This window comes from Chelonia mydas, chromosome 3, assembly GCF_015237465.2.
Source record: "Chelonia mydas isolate rCheMyd1 chromosome 3, rCheMyd1.pri.v2, whole genome shotgun sequence".
In the NCBI taxonomy this organism is placed as follows: Eukaryota; Metazoa; Chordata; order Testudines; family Cheloniidae; genus Chelonia; species Chelonia mydas.
Window position 1 is genome coordinate 100,315,662 of NC_057851.1, and position 17,909 is coordinate 100,333,570.

A 17,909-nucleotide genomic window follows, 5' to 3' on the forward strand; every position below is an offset into this window, starting at 1 on the left:
AGGAGGGGGGTGTTAATATGGCTATGCCATACACAGAAGAACAAGCTTTCCTATTTGAAAAAATAAAAAAATGAAAATGACTAAATTTTTGTTGTTAATGGGATCTGTTTCTAATGCTCTGTTGCCCCGTTAATTGATCTTGATGCCGGTTATCTGCCCTTGCCTTCTGCCTGAGTGGCCCAGCTCCCATTTTGATCAATTATCTGATCACAGAGGCTGCAGTAATAGGGAGCAGGGCTTCAGCACAGTCCTCTGCTTTATAGCACTGGCCTTTGGTATGAAATAAAATAAGATGCCATGTAATGAATGTTCTGAAGCAGTGTTGTAATGTGGCTTAATATGGCTGTGAATAGATGTGTTGGTGTACAGCCGCCCTCATAGGAGAGAGCTGACTGGGCTCTAATTTACTGGTAGAGCAGGCAGTTGCCTAGAGCAGCAATACTTTATGATTATGATTCTGCTCTCTCTCTCTCTCTTTCTCTCTCTCCAGTTTTACACTGGTCTAATGCCATTGATTTTAATGAAGCCAGTCCTGATTTAAATCCGTGTGAGGGCAGAATCGGGCCCAATGCTCCATCTGAGACCCTGGTAGGGACCATCTTCCACTATGAAATGTCTTAAGTTCATTTAAGGGCACATAAATATATCCCTATCTACATGGCTCTTTCCCTGTTTTGCTTGGATATTTTGGATCTTTCTGGTACATCTGACTGCAAAGAATTTCCAAGCGAGATCCAGGACTGATAAAGTGTGGCTCCGGTGGCTTTTGAGTGGGGTAGCCTGCCTAAATCACTGCCACATTCTTCCCATAGTAGTCCTTTAAAATGAATAGCACATGCAGGGGAAAAACTAAACCCTTTGACGTCACTCTGGAAATGAGGAAACATAAACAGAAAAGGCTCCACTCCAGCGAGCTGACAGTGCTGCCGCCGATTGGTCTGCTTTGCCTTGCTTGTGGCAGTTGACAGCACCTCCCAGCCGCGCACGGCCTTCTGCCTGCTAGCGCGGTCAGTCAGACTGCAGCAAGCTCCGCTCCGTCCCAGCACTTGCCTGGGAGAAAAGTGCACTCTGTAGTAGCGAGTCGCGGAGCCTCTTGGCTTCTTGGGTTTGTCTGGGTTTCCCGCCCCCCCATCTTTAGTTGCTGTTGTGACTTAATGATATCCCTAATCCTGGATGCAGTTGCTGGATTCTGCGGTACAAGTCTTCATGAACGAGCTGCACCGCTTAGAGATTTCACGGCATTCAAAGGTCACAGAACTGCCACTATGGTTAAATGTCTTGTTTAATGGTTGAGGTATGTACAGCAAATCTAAAAGAGGCAGCATGGTGTTTTTTTTTTTTTTAAGGAGGAACTAAAAGTGCAAAGTGGGGGAGGGAGATAATACTTTTATTTGGAGAAAATGGTTTGTGTGTTTTTTTTTTTTTTATTAGTGATTGTTACTACAGCAACCGGCTTTTGAATTTCCTCCCTTTTTCTTCAAGGCAGCGGGACGTTTTAACTTGTGTTAATTTAACCCTTTGAGGGCAAAAGAAAAGGAAAGAGAGGTTCTGTCATTGTAGCACTTTATGACCCCACTGAGGAAAGTGAGATTGCTTTTCCTGTACGCTGTCCTCAGTCCTAACATTTCAATGGCATGAGCAAAGACCTTGCAGTTGGTTCACTTCGTTGGATGGGGGGGAGGGGGTGTGAAAAGGAGGACTCAGTCCTGTCCCTTGAGGGTGTTTTTGAGTTGGCTTGAGACGCGAGCAGAGAGAGAGGGGGGATTGGGGACAAATACATAGAGCAGTGAAGTATAGATTCTTTGGGGAGTACATGTTCCACTTCATTTTATTGCTACATGCTTAGGATGCTTTACTTGCTCTGGATTTAAAAGTCACAAGTGGAAACGAAGCTCCTGCTTTAACTTATATGCAAAAATGGGGGCAGGGGAAATTGCTTGTGTTCTGTCATCGCCACTTTTCAGATCGCTGTTGCCAGCTAGCTAGAGAAGTGGAAATTTAATTAGAAACTGAACTAACGCAACCTGATGGCTACTTAATGACTTATAGGTTCAATTAATCTTTGGGCAGCCTGTGGTCAAACTTGAATGACTATTGCAGTATTACAGTGAACGGTATGTGCTGCAGGAAACGAGAGCAACAGCTAACATAAAACTAACATTGTTTTCAGGAGTGTGATTCTAGCATGCAAGAGGAGGAGCCACTTAACCAAGGAGCTCTTGTGCGTTTAAAAAAAAAAAAATCCTGTCCAAACAGCCAATTTCTGTTGCTAATTAAATTAAAATGCAGAGTAAATGTATATGCTTTTGTCAGGTCATTGGTAGCAATCTTCAGGCTTTCTCAAGTTATGGAATGGAAGATCATATGAGCCACTTTGACAATGTTACTGTGTATACAAAAGCTTTTTCTTAATTTCACAAAAAGTATATCTTTTATAGTCAGGTCATATAACCAGAAACATCAGCTGAGCACTAGTAGCTCATGTAGTGCACTTCAAAGGACTAAGAAAAAAATTAACTGTGCTAGTCTCAAATTCACCAGCTTAAGGACTGCAAAAATATTAGCTCTGAAATGCAGAGGATGTGCTATGTGCTGTGAATGGACAATTGCTATTCTGCAGTGCCTAGTGGGAAAACAAGGACTTTGTGTATTGCAAATGCATAACTGCAGCTCCTCCATTTCCTTTGCTGTATCTTCACTGATGGCTGCAGGAACAAAGAGGGCTGTCATTAATAAACTCTTTAATGCCACATCTCTTTTGAGATGCCAAAGCATCCTTTTTTCCATATCAACCAGCCACCAAAAGTCAAGAGTTTCCTATACAGCTAGATGAACTGTTACTCTTCCACCACCCCAAAGACTTTTACATGAAAATGTCAGCTAGCTTCAGAAAGCCAAAGCACTGTTTCTCCAGGGTAATATTGGGGGAGCGGGAGGCTAGCAAAGTGTAAAATGTGTATTATAGAATTAAACTGATTGGTTTAGAGGGAGGGGGTGAAAGGGGAGAGTCTGAGAATTCTATAAGAAATAGAAAAGTCTCAGTTTTCTAAACTACATGAAAAAGCCATATGCAATGCATCCGTTCGTAATAATTTTATAAATACGGTAAATTACTTGCTTCATTTTCTAAGACTTTTCCAGCGGGTCTTAATTTTAGTTTATGAAGAAGTGTTAACTACCACAGCGTTTTGTGGCACTGTACACACGGTAGGGCTAATGACAAAGCAGGTCAAGTGCATTTCACGCAAACAGACCACAGTCTATCACTGAACCTTGTCAATCATGGCCTAGTTTGGTTAAGGTGCTTCCTCTGAGCATTCTGCATATAGCAGCAAAAGCAAGATGAAGACTCAAAGCTAAACTTTCGCATGATGCAGGCATGTTGCCCCAGTGAACGAGTCCCAAGAAGGGAGTGAGCTGTAAAAAGTTTTAAATCAAAGGAAAGGCAGATAATTATTATGAGGTTGGTTGACTAGGTTGGGCCAGATTAGCACCGGTGTGACTGCAGTGATTTCAGTAGAGTTGGGGCTGAGTACACCAAGACTGAATTTGATCCAATGTGTCAAAGAGCAGTGCTACAATGTGAAATTTTGAATCCTGTAAAAGTGGCGGCGTATAAAATATACTGCATGATGGCAGCTGCTTCCTCCCCTAATACCCCCAAACTTAGATGCCTTTCTCTTGTGAAGCACAGTCCTTGATTTGCCCTTACCATAGCTTTGGCTAGATTATTTAAGCAAACTGACTTTCCAGTATCTTCATCTCAGTTATGAACTATAAAGGAGACATTTAACAGTGTATGGTTCCCTTTCCCTACCCCTAGGTTCTTCTACTAATGTTTAAAAAATACTGTAAGAATAAACAATTTGAAAATTGATCTTTCCTGATATTTGAGTACAGTTATCCTGTCATTTTGAGTCTAACTTGGAAAACTCTCTCTGGACTCATAATTTCCTATACAGCTAGAATTGTAGAACAGATGTACCAGATATTAACCACATCATTACTGTCAATGGGTCAAAACCTGAGACCTGCTTATAAGACCCATAAGATTGCCTTGTAAGCAGGCTGTGCACCTGGCCAGTAGATCCTGAGCATGATTGTGCTCAGGGGAAAATGAGGGCTTGATGCCGAGCCACTTGGGGTTGATAGGCAGGGACCTCATATAAAAGAGGTCTCTGAGTAACTCACTGTTTATCCAGGTTCCTTTTTCTTCCCTTGTTTTTTCCATGGAAGTTTCTGCAGTCCTCCATATGATTGCCATCTGAGATGGGGGAGTTGAGGTCCCTAACATGTTTTAGAACAAAATGAGTTATTTTATATGGGCATGATAAGATCTTTTTTTCCACTTTCCAGTCCCCCCCCGGGGGGGGGAGGGGAGAATTGCTGTCCCCCACATCCCAAGGCCAAGAGAGGTCTACCATAGTAGACTATGGTCAGGCCAACTAGCTTCAGCCAACTCTCTGCTAGAGAACAGAATTGTAACCAAGCTGAGCCTAATCCTGCTTATCACACCAGGAGACATACCAGAAAACTTTAGGTTCATAAAGGGCAGAGATATGAAACAAGGCTCATACTTCTAGTGCTAAAGCTTTTGTTTTCCCTTTTTAATTCAGAGGTGATAAATAATTTGATAGGAAATATTTTAAACCTGTCAAAGGGGTGACAGTTCTCCTCTAAGCATGCAAAAAGTGGATTCTGAAATACTGTGTGTATAGTTTTACTCTGGAAACTGTGCTTATAGGCTATCACTTCATTCTCTGGATTGGTGTCACAGGATCACAGAACCGTGTGATTCTGAAGGGACCACAAGCATCATCTAGTCTAACCTCCTGCCAAGATGCAGGATTTGTTGTGTCTAAACCATTCAAGACAGATGGCTATCCAGCCTCCTTTTGAAAACATCCAGTGAAGTAGCTTTCATGACCTCCCTAGGCCAGTGGTTCCCCAGCTTGTTCCGCCGCTTGTGCCCTCGGCCCGCGCCACTTCCAGCAGCTCCCATTGGCCTGGAGCAACAAACTGCGGCCAGTGGGAGCTGCGATTGGCCGAACCTGCGGATGCGGCAGGTAAACAAACCGGCCCGGCCCGGCCCGGCAGGGGCTTTCCTTGCACAAGCGGCGGAACAAGTTTGGGAACCACTGCCTGAGGCAGTTTGTACTCCTATGAGGCAGTAAATGTTGAGCGTTATGCTCAGGGAATTAGATGAATTTGGTTCAGGGGTTGAATTTGGTCCACGCTGTTGAAAATCTGTCTGTTAGCATAATACTTAGCTCAAATAACATGACTTTATTTGATAATTAATAGTGTTGAATCATCATGAGGACAAGCAACGTTACGGATTTGTCAACCCTAAGCAAGCTTAAAGCTTCAGCATTCTATAAAATTGCTTCTTAGCTCTGGGAATTTTATTCAGCTGATTCAAAGAAAAGTAAATTGGTAATTTAGATAGGATGTGATATTAATGATACTGAGCAGGGACACAGTGCTTTTTATCCATAGATTTCAAAGTGTTTCATGAAGCTGAGTAAGCATTTTACCCCCATTTTATACATGCTAGAACTGAGAAACAGAGGCACTTAGGCCCACATTTTGGAAAGTGGCCTCAAACTTTTAGTGCCTGGTTGTTGTCGATTTTTCTGTGCCTACCTTGAGATACAAAGTATCTAAGCATCTAAGGGTGGACTGCCAAAAACTGAGGCACCAAAAGCTAGAGGCCATTTTTATTAGTTTGGCACTGAAAATTTTGCCCCTTGTTCCACAGTGCATCAGTGGTAGATTAAAAGGTAAAACTCAGATCTCCTGACAGAGTGCCCTAATTTACGATATGATATTTATGAACTGTTGATTCTATCTGAATCACAAACAAGGCCAGTTTCCTTTAAAATTGTTTTGTTCGGATGTCCTTTTTTTTTGTCATGCTGTAAATTGTTTGCAACATTGTTCAATTTTATTTTGTCTTACTCTTTGTATTCCAGTAGCACCCAAAAGCCCAAATCAAAAAACATATTAAACTCCCCAAACCTATATTTTGTCCATCTCTTTCATGAAGCTGGCTGTAGATTCAGCAGGTGGATTGCTGGGGTTCAGAGTTTAGGGCTTGCAAGTGAGCTGCTGTTCTGTATCCTGAATGACTTATAGCTGATATACTGACATTGTGAAGTAAACACACCAAGCCAAATAGTGTAAGGGAGTGAATTCCACTGAAGTCAGGCTCATGTTTCAAAATGGTAGCGTGAAAAACCAGTGACAGTCCTCAAAAACCAGTGACCAAATGGTCTGGTGGTGCTATTTCATGTACTATATAACATGAGAGATGCTGTCCTTAGACACTGGGGTTGAGAAATCCCCTTTGAACAGAATATTTTTGGCAGGATATGAATAATCTCTTCATGTCATGTTTTATTACATAGTCTTGAACTGATTATAATAAACTCATCAAAGGAGTCAGCGCTCTGAGTCAGGTCTTATTCCATCCTTCCTCCCAGTGGGAGTTTTGCCTGAGTAAGGATTGATGAGGATGCAGGGCTTAGCTTGTTTACGTACAAAACAGGAGTGCACTTAGCACTACTGCAATATGGCATTCTGAACAGAGAGGCTTGCAGGTGGGTGACATCCACTCAGATTAGACAACCAGGTTGCCTGGGCAGATAAACAAAGTGGATGGTCTCTCCTAATTAAAGGGATAGTGGGAGCTCTGTTGCTTGCACAGAGGTAAGTAAATTCACATTTCATCATCTATTTCTTATCTGGCAAAAACTAGCAGCTTATTTCCCCCTTGTTCTTTAAGTAGGTTCTTATGTTAGGAATAGGAAACCAATATTTAAAAGGAGAGAGCTAAGGTGCTATTGTCTGTTTAGTTAGTAGATGTATATTAGTCACAACAATACTATTGGACGCATAATATCCAAAATAACTTGGGCTGTCGATTAATTGCAGTTAACTCATGTAATTAACTCAAAAAATTAATTGTGATTCATCGCAGTTTGAATCCTACTGTTAAATAATAGAATACCAATTGAAATTTATTAAATATTTTTGGATTTTTTCTACATTTTCATATATATTGTATTCTGTGTTCTAGTTGAAAACAAAGTGTATATTATTTTTTATTACAATTATTTGCACTGTAAAATTGATAAACAAAAGAAATAGTATTTTTTCAGTTTGCCGCATACAAGTACTGTAGTGCAATCTTTGTCATGAAAGTGTAACTTACAAATGTAGATTTTTTTTGTCATATAACTGCACTCAAAAACAAAACAGTGTAAAACTTCAGATCCTACAAGTCCATTCAGTCCTGCTTCTTGTTCTGCCAATGGCTAAAACAAATAAGTTTATTTACATTTACAGGAGATTATTCTGTCCACTTCTTGCTTACAATGTCATCAGAAAATGAGAACAGACATTTGCATGGGACTTTTGTAGCCGGCATTGCAAGGTATTTACATTCCAGATATGCTAAACATTCGTATGCCCCTTCATGCTTCAGCAGTACTCCCATGCAGAAACTACAGAACCCAAACCTCCAAAAAAGAAAATCAACCTTCTACTGGTGGCATGTGACTCAGCTTATGAAAACGAACATGTGTTGGTCCGCACTGCTTTGGATTGTTGTTGCGCAGAACTTATCAGCATGGACGCGTGTCCCCCAGAATGGTGGATGAAGTATGAAGGGACATATGAATCTTTAGCGCATGTGGCTTGTAAATACCTTGAGACGCCGGCTGCAACAGTTCCATGAGAGCACCTCTTCACACTTTCAGGTGACATTGTAAACAAGAAGCAGACAGCATTATCTCCTGCAAATGTAAACAGATTTGTTTGACTGAGTGATTGGCTGAACAAGAAGTAGGACTGAGTGGACTTGTAAGCTCTAAAGTTTTACATTGTTTTACTTTTGAATGCAGTTATTTTTTGTACATAATTCTACGTATGTAAGTTCAACTTGCATGATAAAAAGATTGCACTACAGTACTTGTATTAGGTGAATTGAAAATTACTATTTCTTTTTTACAGTGCAAATATTTGTAATCAAAAATAAATATAAAATGAGCACTCTACACTTTGTATTCTGTGTTGTAGTTGAAACCAATATATTTGAAAATGGAGAGAACATCCAAAAATATTTAAATAAATAGTATCCTATTGTTTAACAGTGCGATTAATTGCGATTAATTTTTTTAATTGCTTGACAGCCCTATTAATAACAAATTAATCAAACCTCACTGTGGTGTCTGTTAATCCTCTTAGGTGAGACCAAGCAGAGAGTCTCCAGTAAAACTCAGTGGGTCAAAGCAGTCTCCATAGTGTTCTTCCTCTTGGAAGCATAAACACACTTTGAGGGAGGAGCATCTGTTAAGCATTTATACATCTGTCTAAGTTCTTGTCACTGCCCAGAGCTGAGTCAGTGATTCCACCCCTGCTAGATTTCAGGGAGGAGATATTGCTGATAGCCATTGCCTTTCTAAGAAGGGAGTGTAAGGCAGATTCCCTCTGGTGAATGGCCAGCATCACGGAGTACCTCATAAGAATGTACTCCTGTAACAGTATAATAAAGATACCTTGGCTTTGGCTGCAGGACAGTTCGGAGACAACAGTGGATCACCGTGTAATCACCATTGTTCCCTCTGCCCCATCCCCAAGGAACTCTCCGTTTTCTAAAAGAGGGGGGCCCTACTCTAGTATTTGTTACTTTCTTCATTCCACAGCCCCCTGAATGCAGTACCTATACAGGGGTTATTTAGGGTTTTCATTTTTTTAAAATTTTCAAATAAGAGACGGCAAGGGCCTCATTAGTCTCTGAGGGCCCAACCCATTGAAAGAGGGATGGGATCCCAGAAGGTTGTTTGTGTGATGCTGTTGGAAGCATATTTACATGAGATCCCTACCCTCCCAAACACCTTGCTCCCATGCAGAGGGTTTTGGTCTCCTGGCTTCATTACAGAGCTAGACCCCAGGGAATCATGGAATCATAGAATATCAGGGTTGGAAGGGACCCCAGAAGGTCATCTAGTCCAACCCCCTGCTCGAAGCAGGACCAATTCCCAGTTAAATCATCCCAGCCAGGGCTTTGTCAAGCCTGACCTTAAAAACCTCTAAGGAAGGAGATTCTACCACCTCCCTAGGTAACACATTCCAGTGTTTCACCACCCTCTTAGTGAAAAAGTTTTTCCTAATATCCAATCTAAACCTCCCCCATTGCAACTTGAGACCATTACTCCTCGTTCTGTCATCTGCTACCATTGAGAACAGTCTAGAGCCATCCTCTTTGGAACCCCCTTTCAGGTAGTTGAAAGCAGCTATCAAATCCCCCCTCATTCTTCTCTTCTGCAGACTAAACAATCCCAGCTCCCTCAGCCTCTCCTCATAAGTCGTGCTCTAGACCCCTAATCATTTTTGTTGCCCTTCGCTGGACTCTCTCCAATTTATCCACATCCTTCCTGTAGTGTGGGGCCCAAAACTGGACACAGTGCTCCAGATGAGGCCTCACCAGTGTCGAATAGAGGGGAATGATCACGTCCCTCGATCTGCTCGCTATGCCCCTACTTATACATCCCAAAATGCCATTGGCCTTCTTGGCAACAAGGGCACACTGCTGACTCATATCCAGCTTCTCGTCCACTGTCACCCCTAGGTCCTTTTCCGCAGAACTGCTGCCTAGCCATTCGGTCCCTAGTCTGTAGCGGTGCATTGGATTCTTCCATCCTAAGTGCAGGACCCTGCACTTATCCTTATTGAACCTCATCAGATTTCTTTTGGCCCAATCCTCCAATTTGTCTAGGTCCTTCTGTATCCTATCCCTCCCCTCCAGCGTATCTACCACTCCTCCCAGTTTAGTATCATCCGCAAATTTGCTGAGAGTGCAATCCACACCATCCTCCAGATCATTTATGAAGATATTGAACAAAACCGGCCCCAGGACCGACCCCTGGGGCACTCCACTTGACACCGGCTGCCAACTAGACATGGAGCCATTGATCACTACCCGTTGAGCCCGACAATCTAGCCAGCTTTCTACCCACCTTATAGTGCATTCATCCAGCCCATACTTCCTTAACTTGCTGACAAGAATACTGTGGGAGACCGTGTCAAAAGCTTTGCTAAAGTCAAGAAACAATACATCCACTGCTTTCCCTTCATCCACAGAACCAGTAATCTCATCATAAAAGGCGATTAGATTAGTCAGGCATGACCTTCCCTTGGTGAATCCATGCTGACTGGTCCTGATCACTTTCCTCTCATGTAAGTGCTTCAGGATTGATTCTTTGAGGACCTGCTCCATGATTTTTCCAGGGACTGAGGTGAGGCTGACTGGCCTGTAGTTCCCAGGATCCTCCTTCTTCCCTTTTTTAAAGATTGGCACTACATTAGCCTTTTTCCAGTCATCCGGGACTTCCCCCGTTCGCCACGAGTTTTCAAAGATAATGGCCAAGGGCTCTGCAATCACAGCCGCCAGTTCCTTCAGCACTCTCGGATGCAACTCGTCCGGCCCCATGGACTTGTGCACGTCCAGCTTTTCTAAATAGTCCCTAACCACCTCTATCTCCACAGAGGGCTGGCCATCTCTTCCCCATTTTGTGATGCCCAGTGCAGCAGTCTGGGAGCTGACCTTGTTAGTGAAAACAGAGGCAAAAAAAGCATTGAGTACATTAGCTTTTTCCACATTCTCTGTCACTAGGTTGCCTCCCTCATTCAGTAAGGGGCCCACACTTTCCTTGGCTTTCTTCTTGTTGCCAACATACCTGAAGAAACCCTTCTTGTTACTCTTGACATCTCCTGCTAGCTGCAGCTCCAGGTGCGATTTGGCCCTCCTGATATCTTTCCTACATGCCCGAGCAATATTTTTATACTCTTCCCTGGTCATATGTCCAACCTTCCACTTCTTGTAAGCTTCTTTTTTATGTTTAAGATCCGCTAGGATTTCACCATTAAGCCAAGCTGGTCGCCTGCCATATTTACTATTCTTTCGACTCATCGGGATGGTTTGTCCCTGTAACCACAACAGGGATTCCTTGAAATACAGCCAGCTCTCCTGGACTCCCTTCCCCTTCATGTTAGTCCCCCAGGGGATCCTGGCCATCTGTTCCCTGAGGGAGTCGAAGTCTGCTTTCCTGAAGTCCAGGGTCCGTATCCTGCTGCTTACCTTTCTTCCCTGCGGAAGGGAGGGGAATAGGGTCCCCTCCCTGTTTTCCACAGAGGAAGAGCTTCAGGATCTACTAGAGACTCAGGAAGCAGCCACAGGTGCCTCTGCATCTAGGAGCCTGGCCCATGCCATTGAATATAGGCACCATCTGATTGGCTGGTTTTTGTTTTTCTTTTAATCTCCGTAGTGCAAAGCCAGCTCTTCCACTCCAGTCTAAATCTATGAGATAGCCAGGCTGGAATGAAAGCATATTAAGTATGGGGGCAGCTCTGGGAGATGGGGGACTCTATGGGGCCTGGACTGGTAGGGAGATGAGAAAGGGATGCATAACATCACCTTGGAGAGCAAATCCAGCACTAAGCGTAAGCAGACTAAGCAATTGTTGGGGTCCTGAGCAACTCAAGGGGGCCCGCTATTTGCTTATTATTATAAGAACTTGCCTGTTTTAGTATGGGAGGAGCAAAAATATTCCTGCATAGGGCCCCCAGTGAGCTAGCACTGGCTCTCTTGGAGAGGGCCTATGTCTGCTCTGTGTTCTGTGAGTCACCTGGCATGCTCTTGGTTTTGAGATAACTGGTAAATAACAGGTGTTGAAAAGAGGCTATCATGCCCCATCCTGCTTCGGACCATGGGTCAAGCCTTGACTCAGTGTTATTCATTCATAGGCATTTCTGTTTCACTCATTGCTATAATATCTGAGCTTCTATTAATAGTAATGTTCAAGGGGTGACAGAACCTCTACCATACATTTAAATAATCTGACAGCTTCTAGTTCTTGTTATATGGTAATCAGATGACTATATGAAAGCCAATAAAACTTTCCCTCAAACAGTGACAAAAGCTGATTGAATAAGATGAGAGAGCTGGCAAGGCATCAGCCAACGAGAAGTAGGGAGATATGGTGAGGGAGCATTGTTTACCCAAGCCATGGAGGGGGAGCTGTGATTAAAATCCTTTTTCTTGTCCCTCGTTATTGTCCTCTGAGTAATCACAGTGCTTTTTAAATGGTCATTTAAAGCTGGATTAGACAAAGTAGATGAAAATATACTGTAGTTGTGCATGGAAAGAGGGAGGGGTTCTGTGCCTCAATGTCTTTTTCCATTGCTGAATTCTAAGATTCCGTGATTTTTTCAAAAAAATCTTAAAATAGAAGATGTCCGTAATAAATGCTTGGAAACATGAAAGTGAAATGTATTTCTTTACTAAACATTTTTCTCATGTGCACAGTTGCTTTGTTACTATAGAGCTGCTGACCTGTTTTGTAAAGAAGAGAACTGGAGCATTTAAAAGAATAATGAAACATTAAGAATCACAATGGTTCAGATTCTCCGAAGGTGTAAATGGATATGGCTCTGTGACACTTTTGGGTGCAACCCAGACCAGTAAGGGGTTGTGTCACAACCCTCCCTGCAACTCTGGGTACCTCAAATGCTCTGCTGCTGTGACTCACAGCCAGCTGACACAAACAGCCGGCTGACAAGCATGTGGGTCACATACTGGCTTCCACTGTCCAGTTACTTTTTACATGGTGACCCCTATACCCTCCAGTCCCAAATTTTCCCCAGACTGTCTCCCTGCAGTGCCCAGGCCTCTCACTGAGCACTTAGAGAAGTTACCAAGTTTGTTGCTCCTTTAAAGAGACAATACACTGCAGCTCATTAATAGAACTGGGGTTTGACAAACACTCTTATTTCAATCCGTGCACTGAACTGGTTTATAGTAAAATTAAAACCAGTTTATTTAACAAAAGGACATAGGAGTAAGTGATACCAAGTATAAGGAATAAAGGTAGAAAAGGTTACAAGCAAACAAAAGTAAAAATACGCTTCTAAGACTAAAACTTAATTTCAGCCAGTTACAATCTTTGCCTAAGCAGATTTCTCATCTAAACACAGTTTCCAGTGACTTCAACCCCTTGATTGAAGGCTCCAGCGTTCTGTGATTTTTAAGAGCTTTGGCCCCTTTAATCATCCAAGTCATGGCTACCATCATGGCCTTCTGTTTCTGCTTATATCTCCCAATGTTCACTGACCCTGTTACAAGCAGCAGGCAGGCTTCCTGGCGGTGCATCCTCCATCCCGTGGGAAGATTAAGTGGTCATCTTGACTCACTTGCTCTCCTAATGGCTTTGTTTATGTTGCATGTAAATGTGCTTTTCTTTGTCTTTGGTACTACTTGCCTAATTTACATCAGAGACACACGTTCAAGCAGGTGAAATCACATTTCTTTGTCTGGCCCATGCATGACTTAGGCTCTACTTTCCAAATACATGTTAGGAACACAATTCTAGCACATATCTATAACTCTTTGTACACAACCTGTACATCCACCATGAAATGATTTTTGGAACCAGTGCGTGTACAATACCTTACATGTCACCTTTCTGGGTATTGAGTCCTGGCAGGAGTTACTGACACAGAGTAATGAACCACCAATGGACTTCTGTGTCACAGGATCCACTGAGGTTAATAGAACTGTGCCAGTTTCCATAGGTGGAGGATCTGGCTCATTGACTTTACAAACCAATCCTCGTCCTTGCTAGCTAGATCAAATTTTGGGCTCACTGACCTTTAACAGTGTCTGTTTCATACAGTATTTTCAACAACTTCATCAGTGTTGCTGTACCATCTGGCTTCTTGATGGCTCCACGGAATCTGTGACACACTCCTATCTCTTCCCCCACTCTTTAAACATCCCCTTCACTCCCCCGCAAAGAAAGTGGTTGTCACCAGAATATGTTATTTCATATGGTATTTATTGTGAAGCTGTGATTTTCAGTAATATAGCCCCAGATGTGCTAGCTTCTGCAAAAATGTTCTGTGCACTTTTGGAAAAGGAAGCTGATTCTTTCTTTCTTTCTTTTACATAATGTTAACAGTTTACCGATGTAGCTGTTTTATGCTTTAAAAAGCTAATGGATGAAAGGAAAATGGTCACCTTGTTTAGGCCCTGTAATAAATGAAGGGTGGTAGTCCCTGTTTATGAACACCCAGCCAGCCAGTTAGCTGTAAAATCCCTCTTGGTGTCTGTTCTCTGCTTGGCTACCCCCCACCCCCCTCATTTATTACAGGCCCAAAAATGTTCTGGACCCTAAAGGAGAATACTGTTCATAGAATATGACTACAGCATTTTATCTCAGATATCTACCTTCTTTAATGGGAAGATACAGGAAATCCAGTGAATCAGACAATTACACATAATGGTGTGACATAGTGTATACATATTGTACATTATGTGTTAATTGTATATTGCTCAGGATTTACTCTATATATTAATGTCAGAGCTGATAGCACTGCCTATAGTTTAGGCATTTCCTAACTTTTGACAGATTGACTTAGCAGCCTTAACGTTCTTTTAACATTTTCTTGAATGTAATATATAACGTATATACACCGACATGGTACATTATTGAATGTTGCATTTGTCTTACTGTACGTCCTTTTCAATAAGGTATATTTTGACGTTTTCACAGTTTAACAGTTGTCAGTCTAAACCCTTTAAAGGTGTGATACTCATCTATTAACTTTGAAGATAGGACAATGAGCCAGATTTTGCTATCATTTACACTAGTATAATCTAGAGTAAATCCACTAAAGATTTTAAATCGAGTTATTCTGGATTTTTATTGATGTGATTCACCAGAGAATCTGGCCTATTGTATAGCTTAGCACCATCTTTTTTTGTTTTTAAACTTTCAGGGACAGATTTTTTTAAAAAGCTCAGCAGCATCTAATAGCTCCCTGCTAGGCACCTGAATAGGTGATCAGGCTTTCCAAAGAGATGAACTGTGCTGTAGGCATTTGTATGGAGAGACTGATTTTCAAAAGGGCTCAGTCCCCAACAGTTCTCATTGAGCTTATGGGAGCTGCGGGGTACAGAACACTTTTGACAATCTGGCCACTTCATCTGTGTGCCTAAAGGGGGAGCTGAGCTCTTTTGAAAATCTGGGCCCAATTGTGGATGCTGAAAATCTGGCCTTGAAAGTTTCATCTGAGAATTTGAAAATTCAGTATAGATCTTTGCTTCTGCAGAGCCTGAACTGGAGGATTATATAGGTTTCATTGGTCCCTTATGCCACGAAACACTGTGGTTTAGAAGAGAGCATCAGATTTCATGGACTGCAGAGCTCCCAGCTCCTCTGTTATTGAACAGTACTTTTGTTTTTTCTCTTGAAAATAAAAATAAAGGTAAATGTTTTATTTTTAATAACTTACAGGTCTACAATGGATTTCTTTTTTTAAGCATAGATATTCCTTTTGAGAAATTCTGACTCTAGATTGCTTTTACCAGCTTGTTTCTTTGAGTTTAGATTTCTTTGCAGTGGTTGCAGTTTTGTCATCTCTGAGGGAAACCACTGTTTTAAAAAAGGCTTTACCACCAACCAAAGGTGGACTCTTTCTCCTCCCACCCTTTCCCCCAAAACCTAGCCTTTAAAGGCTTGTTCACACCAGGAAATAGATGGGATAGCAGAGCCCTTCCTTTTTTAAAGCATGATAACTAGCATATTTTTAAATTCTAGCATAGATAGGGCAAATTGTAGTTTTAACACGTCAGCTGCTTAAGGTAAGCTCTAGTGGGGGAACCTATAATTGACCTTGACCAGTTAATGTGTGAAAACTGCAACTTGCCTTGTCTATACTGGGATTTTAAAATATAATATCACTTGTTAGCTAATATATATATTTTTAAAGAAAATATTTTCTCTTAATAGTAATAATAATAATAATAATAATAGTAATAGTTAGCAAAGCTATCAAATTTCCTAACACAGTGGACCATAAATTATCAAATTAGTGTTACTCCTCTGTGAGTATTATGATTACTTTGTGATAAATGATGAAAAATAATTCACAACAAACCAAACCAACCCAAAATAACAACTTCTTGTACTTTTAACATGTAAGAAACAGCTAGCAGAGAAACCAGTGAAAAACCCCTATTCTGTAATTGTCATCTCTTGATAGTGCTTTCACAATTGACCCTCTTCACCTCAGACTCTGTGGGAAACCTTCAGAAGTGTTTGAGCTACTGAAATCTTACAGACATCTTTTAAACGATTGTATTTAAACGTAAATTTCTCCTTTCTGACTCTACCTCCCCCACCCCCATGCCTTTTTTTTCTGGCTAGAACACTTGTCTAAAAATTACCTTTTCACCACACTGATTTATAGGTTTTGGCATGGGAGCTAATGCTGTTTCTCATAGAAGTAGACAGAAAATTAGTCGCAATGTGATGTTAACAACTCTCTTCATTACCTAAATTGTTTTACACTTTATTAAGTTCAACACAAGCAGATCTAATGCCTTTGAACAAAACATGCAGCTCTTGTTTGTGTTGCAAAGATACCAAGTGGCAATTAATTTCAAAAGCACCATTATCCCCAAAAAGAAAAGGAGTACTTGTGGCACCTTAGAGACTAACAAATTTATTTAGTCTCTAAGGTGCCACAAGTACTCCTTTTCTTTTTGTGGATACAGACTAACACGGCTGCTACTCTGAAACCTGTCATTATCACCAAGGCTCTGTGGCAAACTGGACCTGACTTCTGTGGAGAAGTTTCTGATTCTGTGTCACTCTGCTAGAGCAGACTGAAAATTCTGTGACAGCTTCATTGAAATTTTTTAAATGGAGGCTCTTAATAAATCAAATGTGACTGTCGCAGTCAGCAGAGTCTCTCTTGTGGAGTTTATTTTGACATTAAAATCAATATATTTTATGCTGTCTCCCCCAGTGTGCCCCAGATTTTTGTACTGACCACAAGTAACTGGATTGTTGACATTGATGAAGGAAGCTGGCACTTTTGGTAGTTGGGTAGGAGATAGTTTGGGTTTTTGACAACAGGGGAGTTATGGGAAACAGTTTGAGAATGTATCAGGAGCCCATTCACTAGTTGTTTCTGCTAAAATAATCAGCAGTGATATATTTAACAATATTGCCGTTTAAAATGTCTCCATTAGGTTTCAGAGTAAACAACTCAGTGCGTGTGCAAGTGGTTTGTTAGAGTGGAGCTCTTCCTCCTTTTTCTGCTTCTTCCTCATAAATTCCTCCCAATTTCCCACTAGACCCTCTGGATTAGAAATCGGAGTTTTATCCTATTAGAAAGTCAGTCATTTAAAAGGGGCACGATATTTATTTCCAGTCCAGATAGATGTATGAAGTCATAGCTCTTTATATTGTGACGTTAATAACTATGATTAAGGAATTATAGGAAATTTTTGCAGCTTTCTAAAATGTAAGAGTTATTTCCTTTCTGTCAGAATCCTGGAAGTGGAAATCATTGTTCTAAGGGAGTCTGGCTTCAAAGGTAGAAGGATATGAAAAAGATGTTTAGAATTTAAAAATAAGAACACTTTCCAAAACAGTTTTTCTGTAAAATATATGTGGCACGAATAGACTTTAGGGTAGTGTAATATGGTTTTATTGGTACTTGTGAAAGATGGCCTGCATAATGCAGCCATTGTGATCTTTTAAAACCCTTACACACTTTTTAAAAATCCAAACCATCATAGTTTTTATCCATAATAATGTGTTTTATGTGTATATATACACACAATACAATATACAGTATGTGTTTCTATACAACAATTCTCTACAGAGGAGCAGCCATCTCTGGTGAGGAACACAGCAACTATTTAACAACATACAACAACACCACCACACAATTCAGATCAGGAAGTGACTACTGTGTCCAGAAGACTATTTTAAAAGGCTATAAAATACCTAGTTGGTCTGAAATTCAGATAAGGTCTCAGCCAATGAGGAGGA

At 41.3% G+C, this 17,909-nt stretch overlaps 1 protein-coding gene across 2 annotated transcripts in view; it reads left to right on the forward strand.

The window, feature by feature from the left end:
- The first annotated feature begins 907 nt into the window (after nucleotides 1-907).
- The window catches only part of PDE7B (phosphodiesterase 7B), a 277,534-nt gene continuing 260,532 nt past the window's right edge, over nucleotides 908-17,909 (forward strand). For both annotated transcript variants that reach the window (XM_027820564.3, XM_043542966.1), the window contains exon 1: nucleotides 908-1,294. In XM_027820564.3, coding sequence (XP_027676365.1) covers nucleotides 1,274-1,294 — 21 coding nt within the window. In that variant the 5' untranslated portion in view covers nucleotides 908-1,273. The remainder of the gene's footprint in view (nucleotides 1,295-17,909) is intronic.